Consider the following 13,445-nt stretch of genomic DNA (forward strand, 5'->3'; position numbering starts at 1 on the left):
TGCTGCAATCTTGTTATGCTTAATGCTTGTCACTAGGGCCCGAGTGGCATGATCTTAGATTTAAGCTCTATACTTATTGCTTAGATTGTATCTACAAGTTGTATGCACATGTCTATGTCCGGAACCAAAGGCCCCAAAGTGACAGAAATTGGGACAAGCTCGGAGGGAAGGCTTAGATATGAGGATCACATGTTTTCACGGAGTGTTAATGCTTTGCTCCGGTGCTCTATTAAAAGGAGTGCCTTAATTTCCGAGTAGATTCCCTAGAGGCCCGGCTGCCACCGGCTGGTAGGACAAAAGATGTTGTACAAGTTTCTCATTGCGAGCACGTATGACTATATATGGGAAGCATGCCTACATGATTAATAATCTTGATGTTCTGTCTTAATGCTATTTCAATCCTATCAATTGCCCAACTGTAATTTGTTCACCCAACACTTGTTATTGGAGAGTTACCACTAGTGTAGATAGGCTGGGAACCCCGGTCCATCTCTCATCATCATATACTCGTTCTACATGACATTGGAAGTAGTATCAACTATTTTACGGTGTCATTGCTCTCATATTACTATTACTGCTGTCGTGTTACTCGTTACTACTGCTCTCATATTACTCGCTACTTTCACATCACCCTCGTTACTAGTGCTTTTCCAGTGCGGCTGAATTGACAACTCGGTTGTTAAGGCTTATAAGTATTCTTTACCTCCCCTTGTGTCGAATCAATAAATTTGGGTTTTACTTCCCTCGAAGACTGTTGCGATCCCCTATACTTGTGGGTTATCAGGACCCTCTCCCATTGATTTTCTATCGCGCCCGTGCTTGAGGCTTGGTCGGCGGCGTAGAGGAAGCAGCGGGCGGGCTCTGCCGCTTCCACTTCGCGCAACAGTTGTTGCCACATGGACGTCCACAAAGCCAGAGGCAACGAGGCCGAGGGGAACGAACGTCAACAACAATTGGGAGTGCGCGACACCTTTTGGGGGCAGTGGAGGGACGTCGGAGTCCATTGCGTGTGGCAGAGGGCGCGTGGAGGAGCAACCGGGGTGGGGTGAGCAAATCGGCGATGGCGCGAGGGTGGCAAAGGTGGGGAGGTGAAATGTCCACGCCAACCCTATCGACGCGATGCAGCGAACTGAATGTCTTGGCCTAAAATCTGTGTATATGCATCCTTTCGCGACGAGGTTTGCTGCAAAAGAAATTGGCTCGCGCATTATTTTCCATATTTGTTAGGGTCATTTTTCCATCCAGTACCACATGCTGAGGATTATTTTGCAGTTTTTAGCCGGATGGGGTACCTGAAAACATGCTGTAACATAGAGGTATCAGCTCAGTTGGATCGACATCATCAAGGTCACAGATATAGGGGCGTTTCAGTCTTTAGGCGTGGGCTCGATCTCACAAGGGGCAAATTATTGATTGGCAAAGTAAAGTGTGTCAAAAAAAAGAGTCTAATGTAAACAAGGGCAAATCGTATAGTTCCCGTGTAAACTAGATGACACCCTGAGCGTTGCAGCGGAAATAGGTTGAGAATGAACTATTGAGTCATTAAGTCGCAATAAGCGAACTATTGCTTGACATGGTCCTCAAAATGCAATAAAACGTTCCCAAGACCAATAGATTTAAGGTACTCTTGTTCCAAAGATAGAGCAGTAAAATGCAATTAGAGAAACGTGATAACATGGGATCATCCTTAGGTATAAACTCCTACCTATCGGCATCAAATGCCATACTTGTAGTACATGATTACTAAAGAGTAAATCTTGTGATGATCTTTTAGGAATTGGTTTTGTAGCATTGCAGCGGTGTGGCATTACTAAGTTGGCATCAGACTCTGCAATATATGTTGGTTTTCATGCATATAAGTACATGTATTATTCACTCCCCACAAGATTATTTGTAGCTGAGAAGATTAGGATGACTCTCCGGTATTAGAGAACTTGCATCAATGTACCGTAAATAGTTGCGCATTCGACACACATGTTGATGTGAGACAAATTCTCAGATGAAACATAACAGAACTAAATTCACAAAAGTAGCTTCCCTTGTACTCCTGTAAGAGCATAGCAAGAGTATAGTTTACAAGCTATGTTAGATCCAATTGGAACTTCGAAGAGAACCGCCTCAAGTCAAACAACATTTGTAGATCAACAAACCTGGCAGGGAACACATTACCCATGTACAAATGTATATGAAATATTTCATGTGCCAAATAATAGAGCGAATGGCCAAGTTGTTATTTTAGCACAAAAAAATGTGTTGAGATATTAACAATTAACCGGCATGCGAAAACGTGCACGAACGAAGTTAATAGGCAAGTCGCAAATAAGCTATTTAGCAATTGAGAGAAGCATGAAAAAGGCTACAAAAAAGATATGTAGGCAGTCCCATCTGGTCAATTGGGGTAAAGAATTCCACACAATTAAACCGGGGTAGGAGATCCATGGATGATAGTAATCTGCAAGATTCAATTCGGCGCAAGACAAATTAGGCAAAATTTGTGGATCAATCAACCAAAGCTAGGCCTTGCCAAGAAAAAGTCAAAGATAATAACAGTTATGTCAAAGTGCGTTGTCTGACGCTCGCCTTTCGTGCTCACCTCCCATAGACGAACTTGCTTACCCGTCGAAGGAGATGGTGGCGCTCCCATAGTATGGATGTGGATAGGGAAGGGATGAGTATGATTGATCTGCCGCTGGTTGCAGAATTCTCAGGCAGGCGAGCCAACATCACTCGCAGATCTCTGATCAGGTCAACTATCTAGACTAAACATAGGTCACAACTCTCCAGATATAGCTGACCTCTTATCTCTCTTTAACAACTACATTACGCAGAACCCAGGATCTTGTTCTTACGCTGGTAAGCAGGAGCAGGGTATGAGTAAACAGAGAAGGACGACATGGCGTTGTACTGCCGATACACACTTTCGACTCTGGCTCTGACGTATGGGAGCCAGCGAATGCAGGTTGTTGTTGAATATGAGCGTAGCTGTAAGAGTGTTAATAAAGGAGAAATGGGAAGTGGACCGGTCTATCTGTGATAGTGGATCAGATCGTGGAAGTTCAATTTACACAGAAACGGAAGCTACACCGGCAACACCGAAGAACATTGGAAGGAGAGACGACATGGTCTCCACTCATTTGGAAGTTGATGGAGCGAGAGCAACACGATAGATGTGCAGGAAACGGGAAGAGTCGGTTCACTTGAAACGCCAGAGTATGGGTGCAAAGCTGACGTGGTATATCTGCGTGACATGGCTACTATGAGGTGGATAGCTTGCATGTTAAGAGAAATCATTTAGTGGGTTGCTCTAATTTAGATAGGGGCAAATAATAAAATTCCCCTATTCGGGCAGTCACCTTATGAAAAGACTTCCCTGCTTCAGCTGGCCGTTGGATATACAAAGAACGGAAAGGATCAGACCAGGTCCACCCAACTCGTTCCTTCCGATCTCCAACACCAACAGGCCGAGACTTCAAAGCTGAACCGCACCCAACAAAGCCCAACCAAGCCCAAACCCAAACCCAACCCTCGCAGCCTCCCACCCACACGAACGAGAGAGATGAGCACCGGCGGCGCGGACAAGTCCGGCAGCGGCGGGGGAGCAGCGCCGGTGAAGACGCCCTCGGACTTCCTCAAGTCCATCAGGGGCCGCCCCGTCGTCGTCAAGCTCAACTCCGGCGTCGACTACAGAGGTCCGTCTCCCCCTCTCGTCTCCACAGCGCCAACCCTAGGAACCGCAGTCCGCTCACTTTTCTTAGCGCAGTTTGGAAGAGTCCCGCGGCATAAGGGGGGGGGGGGGGGATAGATTAGGGCTACTGTGAAGGCCTGCTTGCGGATTTTTTTATTATTATCTCAGAGTTTAGATCAATTAGGCTACGTAGGTAAGCGCTGAGATTGCTTTCTCAGTTAGCATCATGTGATGCTTAGGGCTAGTTTCTCCGTGAAATTTGGTTTTCTGCAAAGGAGCATAACTCCATTGTTACGTGTGCTGCTCTATGCCTGAAGCTCATGTAGCAGGCCAGCAGCAGCTTACCTTGTAGAGCTAAGTAACAACTGAATGGGGCACTACTTAGGTTTCACCAATTAGTCTCGATATTGTAGACAAGTCGACGAGTAGCGAACTAGCTCAACAAATCTGTGCATTTTGATATGTGCATTCGTATGTTATGATATTGTTTTGACAATGTGCAAACTTACTCTGCTACGCATTCAAGTGAAGAAATCTAAAGAAGACTGGCATTGTATTCAGAGTGTACATTGTAATCGAGAGATCCCTTCCATTGGGATTATGAACACCTGATGCCAAAATTGCCTAAATTGTGAGCGGTACAATGCTTTTGCCTTAACGAGTCGCGCCACCAAGATTTTATGGGATAAAGCCCCATAACGGAACTTTTAAGAGAAATATCACCAAAAGGTATCTTGAGCCTTTTCTAGAAAAAAAAGATCTTGCTCTACTTGATGTGGTGATTCAAGTCACATACATGGAATAGAGTATGCTGAACAGCGGGGAAGACCAAATTAAATAGATAAGCTCATGCAGTTTGGGTTCATCCTTTCGTTACGCGTGTCGACACTCATTTCTGCTGCTAGGATAGTTCCAACTGCTCCTTCCTTCGCCTAGAGCTTGCTGCTGAGCCAAGTATCCTACTTGCCTCAGAGCTCAATCTCACCTTGATTTGTTGTAGGTAAGTGCGAGTAGCGTGTATTGTGCGCAAGTCATTTTTAATTGGTACCGCAGTGCCCTTCAACGACCCTAGAGTAGCGCTTCAGAAATTGAAGGATTTAAGGCTCCTGTGATCGGCCCAATTTACTAAGATAAGAATCTGTTAGATGTTTATTACTCCCTCCTTCCCAAATTAGGATGCATATTAGTTTCGGTTAAAGCCAAAATTTGTAAACTTTGACCAAATGTGTAGAAAATATATCAACATCTACAACATTAACTCAATGTTATTAGAACCATCATGAAATATATTTTCATATTATATGCAATTGGTATTCTAAAAGTTATTATATTTTCATGTATAATTTGTCAAACTTTATAAAGTTTGACTTTGACTAAATCTAATATGCATCCTAAATTGGGAGGAAGGGAGTACATTTTATTCTGCATAAATCAATAACTCCTGGAATGCAGGTTATTTACACCACTTGAGAATCGATCTGAATTCCAAGCATCTGGTTAGGAAATATCACCTGGATCAAATGGTTTTGGACTCGGTCCTCACCTGGGCACGGTTTCATCCTGCTATCCTGCTAAGCACTTGCATGCAAGAATTGTAGCCAGTACTATGTTAGTTTTCTTGACAGAACCGTTGAGGAGCCTAAAAGTTTAGCTTACACTAATATTAGAAGATTTACTGATGGAAACTGAATGTACACTCATAAGTTCAGAGAGTCTTCACTTCTACCCCTAGTAATCCCAAGGGCTACTGAAGTTGTATACTCCCTCCTTGCTATAATGTAGTGCATATAAGTTTCTTTAAAGTCAAACGATGTAATGTTTGACCAAGTTTATTGAGAAAATTATCTATATCTACAACACCAAATCTATTCCATATGAAAATGTACATCATGATGAATCTAATGGTATTCCAGATGTTGAGATTTTTTCTACATACTTGGTCAAACTTCATATAGTTCGACTTTTTTTTTTGATGAGGAAATATAGTTCGACTTCTGAAAGAACTTATATGCACTACAATTTGGCATGGAGGGAGTACCTCTGCCATGCCAAATATTTGCTGCACACTCTTTTTTTTGTACAACTGTAATTGATAAAAAAGACTGTTTCCGCAAATTTATCTTGATAAAAAGACTGGACATGGCGGTATTAATTACACTCTACTCTCTCTAATGGATGTTGTGCATAAAACAAGTTGCATGCCAGACGAGAATGAGTATTGCATTTACATGTTCTGTGCAATGCCCATGCTTGTATGTGCTAACTCACTTTACGAAGCGATCAAATTGTACACTGAATTTCTACTGTTAGCATATGCTGCCTCCATTTTTCTTAAATGATCCATTTGACTGGGCTAGCTAGCACCTAGACATGGTTATGTTCATTCCCATCAAAATTTAATGGTAGGACACATGATAGAGCATATTTACACCAGTGCTGAACTTAGAAGGGAAATCAGTATTTCCTGACTAGGATGTGGCCCTGTTTCCTGTAGAAGCTGCTCGCATCTAGCTTGTGTTTTTCTTGGATGCTGAAGAGTGACTTGCTCGTGATCAGGTATTCTGGCTTGTCTGGATGGTTATATGAACATTGCGATGGAGCAAACTGAAGAGTACGTCAACGGTCAGCTGAAGAACAAATACGGTGATGCCTTCATCAGAGGCAACAACGGTATGTCATGGTCCTGGATTTCATACTACTTCCCGTGCTTTTTTCCCCATTTTGTGTGGCAATTTTTGGTAGGACATGTATATATTCTGACGTCCCTCATATGAGTGCAGTTCTATACATCAGCACCTCGAAGCGGCCCCCCACTGATGGAGCATAAACCAAGTGGAGCATTCCCCTCATGTAATTCTCAAGATGGTTAGCCGATTGGTTGTGGTGATCGCTGACTCGTGCCACCTTTTCAATCTCGTACCTGCTGTCTGTTGTGTTGCGTACTGACAGAGGTTTATCTGGAACCATTCCGATGTAACTGGGAATTTTTAGCCTTAAAATGCTTTTGTGGCTGAGATTCGGCGTTCAGGATATAGATAAGATTTGTGTTTCAGTCGTTGTGTTTGCTGCTTGCTGATTATCGGGTGCACGTTCTCACACACACAAACTTTGCTCTATAAACTTACTGCCCCTTGCCATGCATCAACCATAGCGATATTCATGCATCTGTTTTCGCATTTTTTTTTTCAAGGAGTTCTTTCATTCTTCAACAATCTATGCTTCCCACCTCCATCGATACAGAGCTAACATTGTTGCAATATACACATTTACTGAAGCAGAAACCCCATACATCGTTCTTGCTCTCTTTTTTTTTTGGAGAAAATGCACTAGGTGCCTGGCTTTAACTTAATGAAGTCCCGAATGGCCAAGTTTAACGGAAACTGCTCAGTACATCAGCTTGAGATTAAAGTTATATACGACCCAGGACACACGCAACAGAAAACACAACAAAAGCTCGGCAGATTGAACGGTAGATTGAACGGTAGGCTGGTTCCTTGTTCTTGTTTCATGCAAATCTCAATATCTCTGTACAACGATAACAAATCAGAACAACTTTTCTAGTGAAGTAAAAGAAAACTCCTTAGCGAGTAAAAATCCTGAAAGATTGCAAGCATCAGATCGTCACCTCGGGCTGTTCAAAATTCACAAGCTTCACCTATTAGTTCAAGAATGACTACGCTGCAACCATTTGTCCCGGAACTCCAGAAGTAGAATGAACATGAATAACACCAGCATGTAATTTCAGCTGCATTATTTCAATCATCACAATCCAACTAAAGAACCCAAGCAAAAAATACCACGGAAGCTGAAACTTCCACTAAATATAATATTAAAATGCCGAACTAGTTCACTGAGTTCAAATTAGGATCTCCAAATCATCAAGTTCAACATTATAAGGGCAAATTACTATAGATTAAAAGAAAATACAGTAACTTAGGTAAATTGGTACATCAATAATTTCCTGGTACATGGGGAAGCCCCAGTGGCTGCTCCCCCCTCAATTTTGGCTCCTATGCAGAACAGCATACCTAGACAGAGCAACATCAGCAAGTCATGAGGCTCCTCAGCTTCCTTTCACTAGTTTGCCTCATCAATCACCGAGAGTGGCCTCCAAATGGGTAATCTCTGAATGATATCGATGAACTCGGGGAATGTTAGAAGTGCCTACGAATCACCAGTCAGAAGTCTGCGACATAAGCTGCTTGCCCTGGCAGTGTTGTCCAAGTCAACAGCCGAAAATAAGATGGCATAATAGAGCTAAGAGACAAACAAATGTTGACTTGTTGTCATCTGTGTAGTACATTTCACACTTCAGACACCCAAGCTATTTTCAGTGTTCAGAGTTGCCCTCTTTAGCAGTTTGTGTCGTCGCATCTTCATTGACCTCTGTAATAACCTTCAGAAGGTCCACTGGAGTTGCAGCAGGATCAAGCTCATGACAACCTTCTGGGGCATTGTTGCCTTCTTCCCCAGTCAGCAGTCGAGAAGGAACCTGATGTGAGAACCGAAACAGCTCACACTTTGGTATCCTCCTGACCTCCTTGGGGTCCATGTGCCTATGGAAGACAGCTTTGAAACCAGCAACCTTCAACAATGGAATGACAGTCAGCCCTTCTTCCTCAGTGAACTCATCAATAACTTCTACAATCTCATACTTATATATCACATCATCAGGTGTAAGCTCATTCCAATCAGGAGACCAGTCTCGGTACAAAGCCCATGTATCACCTTTCTGAGGAATAATTCTGATAATCCCACGGGGGCCTTTTGTCCAGCTGACTTTATGCGAAAATATGTTGACTGTTTCGGTAATCTGGTACCTTCCAACCCTGAAATCTCCGCATGTTTTCTGGAAGCCAGAGGCAACCCAGTTTATTGGTGCCAGTTCAATATTGGATTTGGAGTTGAGGAAACTCATGCGGATTCTGAAAGGTCTCATTGAAAGAACTTTCTGCACCATTGCATATAGACGAGGCATACCATCCTCACTATCATATGTAGCCCATACTTGGTCACTATAAAAAGCTCTCTCTGTGCGATCCTTATCAAAATCATGGAAATCAGGGTCTGGGACATCGATAGAAACAGGCACACGCTTCTGTTCTGCATTCTTTTCATCAGCTGCAGTTGCAGGTACTTGGGTGTCAACACTTATTGAATTGCATAGCTTGAGTCCTTTGCCAGGTTTGCCAGAGAGGACCCCATTTGCCTTTATGTTGTTGTCACTAGGATATACCTTCCCTTCAGACTTCCTTTTCTCTGCATGCCGTGAACATGATGCCACGCTCAGCTCATGCAATTTTCCCCTGACGGCTTCTTTGGCTTTCTCAATAAGTAGGCTTCGTGTATCAATCTGGGAGATCTCTCTCAAAACATTAGCCCTCTTTACACTCACTGCAGATCTCAACTTTTCCACTGTAGTGCCATTAACCCGCCCTACATCTGCGAAAGCAATTGTTTCCGTGTTTGCAACCACTGTGTCTTTGTTATCTCCACCATAATCCACAGCACTATAATCATTACTATGCCTTCTCCGCTTTGCAAACCGGCCACGCCTTGAAGTAGTTATCTCAGGATCACATATGTTTCCACTTGTAGGGTAGTTGTATGTGTAGCTCTCTTCATTCGTTCTCCTCGGTTTCTCAGAAGGTTGGGCACTGTAAGCATTTGTACCAGCTGCAGGTGTCGTCTTGGCGTACTGATTCCACTGAAAGCTCTGAGTGTTGTAGGCATCATAAGTACTATCTTGCTGGTACCCCCCATGCCCTGTCCCCGGAATGCTCGAAGTCCTGCTTGTTGAGCCATATGAATTTTTGGTGGAATTGTTATTGTGATTCTGCGGCTGCTGCTTGGTTGACCAGGAGAACGATGAACTGCTCCCGTTGCAAGGAAATCCAGTCTCTACCGCCATGAATGCATGATGGCAGTTTGGGCACAGAAGATTATGATTAAGATACATTCTTAAGTACTCATACTGCATTCGACAGCGGTTGCAAGATGTCCAGAAAGTTTCAACTCCAGCAGGACGAGTAGTAGCCTCTGCAGCTGCCGCTGCAGCAGCGGCAGCGGCGGCGGCAGCGGCCGCAGCATTCTTCCGAGCTCTCTTGGTCGCCTTCTTGTCATATGTATACATGCCATTGGTTACGTTGACAACAGAATGATCTGACCTCTTCTGATCATAAATTGCCTTCCTACTAGTATCAGACAGCACACTCCATGCCTCAGAAATCAGTTTAAAGGCCTCCTCAGCACCAACTGTCTTGTTCTTGTCAGGGTGCAACTGGAGAGCTAGCTTCCTGTACTGCTTCTTGACATCCTCTTCATCTGCAAATGCGCCTAGGGACAAGATCCGATACCAGTCACACTCTCCGTCAATTTTGGAGTCTGCTGCAAGATGAACTTCAAGAGTGGACACCATCTGGGATATGCCCTCAAGTGAGGGGCAGAGATTCTGGGCCTTGATCGCGTACTTGCGTGCGCCCCTGAGGTCACGCACATGAAACTTGCTCTCTGCGATAGTTCGCGCTTTCACAGCTTCATCCATATTGTACTCCACAGTTGCACTCATCTCAACTTTTGAATTCGATCGACAAGACAGTTGGACTTGAGCAAGGATGAACAAGAATTCAGTGCACAACACTGTTCATCTAACCTCGACAGTCATGAAATCTCCATTGATCTGCAGCAGAGTAGGGCGGCAAAGGTTATGAATATTGAGGAACAAAATATAGAGCGTAGTCAGTGGAATTGCAAACAAGCATAGCACGACATCACCAGTGAAGTGAAACCTGAGACAACATGTAAAACAATACTAGGAATTTTGGTCCCATGAGCTTGAAATAATCATTTAATTTCTGACGTATTAGGTCTGGGAAACAATCTGGAAGTGAAATCTATCACATCATTAATTAATTTCAGCGCCGACAAATTTACTTGGCTGTCCACCCAATCTACTTCACTAGATTGACTACGCGCCAGCGCCGACAAATTTACTTGGCTGTCCACCCAATCTACTTCACTAGATTGACTACGCGCCAGCTCCGACAAATTTACTTGGCTGCCCACCCAATCTACTTCACTAGATTGACTACGCGCCAGCTCCGACAAATTTACTTGGTTGTACACCCAATCTACTTCACTAGAATGACTCCCCGCCAGCTCTGACAAATTTACTTGGCCATACACCTCCAATCTACTTCACTAGAACGACTACACGCCAGTTCCGACCAATTTACTTGGTTGTACACCCAATCTACTTCACTAGAACGACTAAGCGCCACTAAGATTTGCTTCACACCAAATCGGAACCTTGAGGCTTCTCTTAATGGAAGCTGGGGCTATGCCCTTAATTCGAAAGAAAGAAAAGAAAAACAAATCGGAACCTGTGAGCTTAGCAGATCAGCAACCGGAGCTAAACTAACTCGCCAAAAAAAGGTGATCTTTGGTAGTAGAAACGCAAGATACAGAGCGGGAAAGATCCAACCCAGCTTTCTTGCACAGAAGCACAGAATCTGGAACCGCAGCTCCCGCAGAGCAGCACGAAAACCCAAACGAAATGAACAAATCTAAGCACCGGGAAAGAAAGCTGGAATCCAGCCAAGAGAAGCACCGATCCGCGTGATCTGCACCTCCCGTGCGCCGACCCAGCAGCGGCGCTGACCACAGGGGCACAAAACCTGGAGCTCCCCATGAACAGGCCCCAAACCCTAGGCCGCCAGATCTGCCCCGCCAGGCGACGGCCGGCGGCGAAAAGCACCTCAATCGAAAGCTAAGGAGGAGGGGAGCAGGGTGAGGACGTACCCATGCGGATCAGGTCGAGGAGGGGCGCGAATTCGGAGAGATTGGAGGCCACGGGCTCCCCCAAATTGCAAAAATTGTTTTATTTCTGGAGGAGGAAGGAGCTCTAAAAAAATGAAGCTTTTTTAGCTCAAGACTTTTAGTCAAAGCCCCAAAAATCGTAATACCAAATGCGAGAGAGGGGTAGCACAGACAGCAGTAGTAGTAGAAAAAGAGTGTAGGTCAGGTCGTGTGTGTGTGTGTGTGTGCGTGGGGTGTGAAGTGTGTGTCCTGTAAAAATAAACACTAGATTATTCCACCTTGTTTTTGTTTGCCTTAAAAAGTTTCAAACTTTGCCCTCATTTGGTGCCCTGAATTAAATTCCCCTACAGTCCAGCCCCAAACCCCTCCAGCCTCCAAACCCAGGGGCTTTCTTGCCATTTCCATTCTGCATCGTACAAAAAGCTTTTTCTACTCCTATATGTTTATGGTCTAATTTAATTCAGGATTCAATATAGTATTAATTGCTATTTTAACCTGTAGATTTGACGTTAACACAGGGGCATATCACATGGGAAAGTGTCCTAAATATCGTCCAGGTGGGCCCTACTACCCAATAGTGTACATGTATGCAGGTACGTATAGACATACCAAAACTTTATTAGGGGGGCTATTTCTGTAAAACCACAGTAGTATGGCGTGGGTACATCACGGGGGTAACCTAGTGCTGTGGTGTTAGATCAATCAGATGTGACCAGGGTTGTTTCAGGTATTTCTCAGCATCATTATGCTTAGGTTAAATAGAATCACAAAACTAACATCCACAAAAGGGAACCCTAATCTCCTCTCTAGTGAAACCCTAATCATTTTTCTAAGAAGATACCTTCCCTTGTGTGTGTGCGAGAGAACTTTTTCTCCACCCCATGTGGGACCCACTCAGTCTCCCTGTTACTCTTTAAGCACACACCCCTCTCTACATCATCACTGTCAGGCACTTTGTACTGGTATCCCAGAGGAAAATAATAAATAGATACTACTATATCACAGCAGCAGCAACAACACCAGAACAAAATATCTAGCGGTGTTACCAGCACTGACATAGCCGGTACTTACTTATTCTGCTACTGCAAAAAAATCCAGAGATGTTTATACCGATTATAAATGGCAGTGCTACTGCTAGGTAAACAAAAAGTAGGCAGGCAACATATACACAAGAGTGTTGGCACTGTGCATTTACACTTGAACTGCATCCAGCTTTTGGGTTGTATCCAGCTTCAGGATGCCTCTTGGTCTTTATCAGCTGATGAATCTTGGTACTCCACTCTCTTGATGCAGCCTGGAGATCCCAGCTATTCATATTTAACTGAACATTGGTTATAGAAATGTGGCAGCTCTGTTCTTAGAGTTGTGTGAGAACTGAGGAGATTATGTTCATCTCACTTGGTTCATCAAGAACTGAGTTGTTTGACAATAGCAGCTAGAAACTTAATCTTCAGGTCACAGGATCAGCTTAGATAGATGTCAGTCACCCAAGGGAGATCACTTGGAGACATATGTCATAGTCACAAGCCTAAACAGCAATGTAACTTTGTAAGATAAGGATCATAGGTTTTGCTGCCAGGCCAGAGTGAAGCTGCAAGTAGCTGGAACCTAGACTGTTGATGCTTTCAATTTCAGAATGGAACTAAGATCATAGTGAAGGGGCATACCTAGAAGGTATAGCGAAACTTGGACAAAAGAGGTGCTGCTCCATAGTCCAAAGTGACCCACCATGCCAAAATCTTCTTGCAGTTTGAATTCCTCTTGAGGTTAATGTTCCATAGAAGAGTTCATCTAGATCAGTGCATATATGAAACTTATGCAAGAAGCAATATTTACTAGTCACAAAGTCATATACCACAAAGGAAGAAAGTCCAATAAGTAGCAGGTTATTATGTTTTCAGCATTGGCATAAACCACAGGAGGCACGATCATGCCAGGAGGA

The 13,445-nt window shown here is 43.8% G+C and overlaps 2 protein-coding genes across 2 annotated transcripts; one reads left to right on the top strand and one right to left on the bottom strand.

Annotated features, from left to right (window-relative positions):
• The first annotated feature begins 3,511 nt into the window (after positions 1 to 3,511).
• On the top strand, positions 3,512 to 6,737 carry LOC124674913 (U6 snRNA-associated Sm-like protein LSm6). The gene is made up of 3 exons (XM_047210967.1): positions 3,512 to 3,689; positions 6,242 to 6,355; positions 6,466 to 6,737. Exons 1-3 carry the CDS (start codon positions 3,557 to 3,559, stop codon positions 6,510 to 6,512), a joined length of 294 nt encoding a protein of 97 aa, XP_047066923.1. The 5' UTR covers positions 3,512 to 3,556; the 3' UTR covers positions 6,513 to 6,737.
• A 742-nt stretch (positions 6,738 to 7,479) lies between these two features.
• LOC124673048 lies at positions 7,480 to 11,708 on the bottom strand. Its single transcript, XM_047209181.1, has 2 exons — positions 11,486 to 11,708; positions 7,480 to 10,364 (listed from the first exon to the last, which is right to left on the bottom strand). Exon 2 carries the CDS (start codon positions 10,251 to 10,253, stop codon positions 8,016 to 8,018), a length of 2,238 nt encoding a protein of 745 aa, XP_047065137.1. The 5' UTR covers positions 10,254 to 10,364; positions 11,486 to 11,708; the 3' UTR covers positions 7,480 to 8,015.
• Positions 11,709 to 13,445: the final 1,737 nt, after the last annotated feature.

Source organism: Lolium rigidum, chromosome 7 (assembly GCF_022539505.1).
Source record: "Lolium rigidum isolate FL_2022 chromosome 7, APGP_CSIRO_Lrig_0.1, whole genome shotgun sequence".
NCBI lineage: Eukaryota > Viridiplantae > Streptophyta > Magnoliopsida > Poales > Poaceae > Lolium > Lolium rigidum.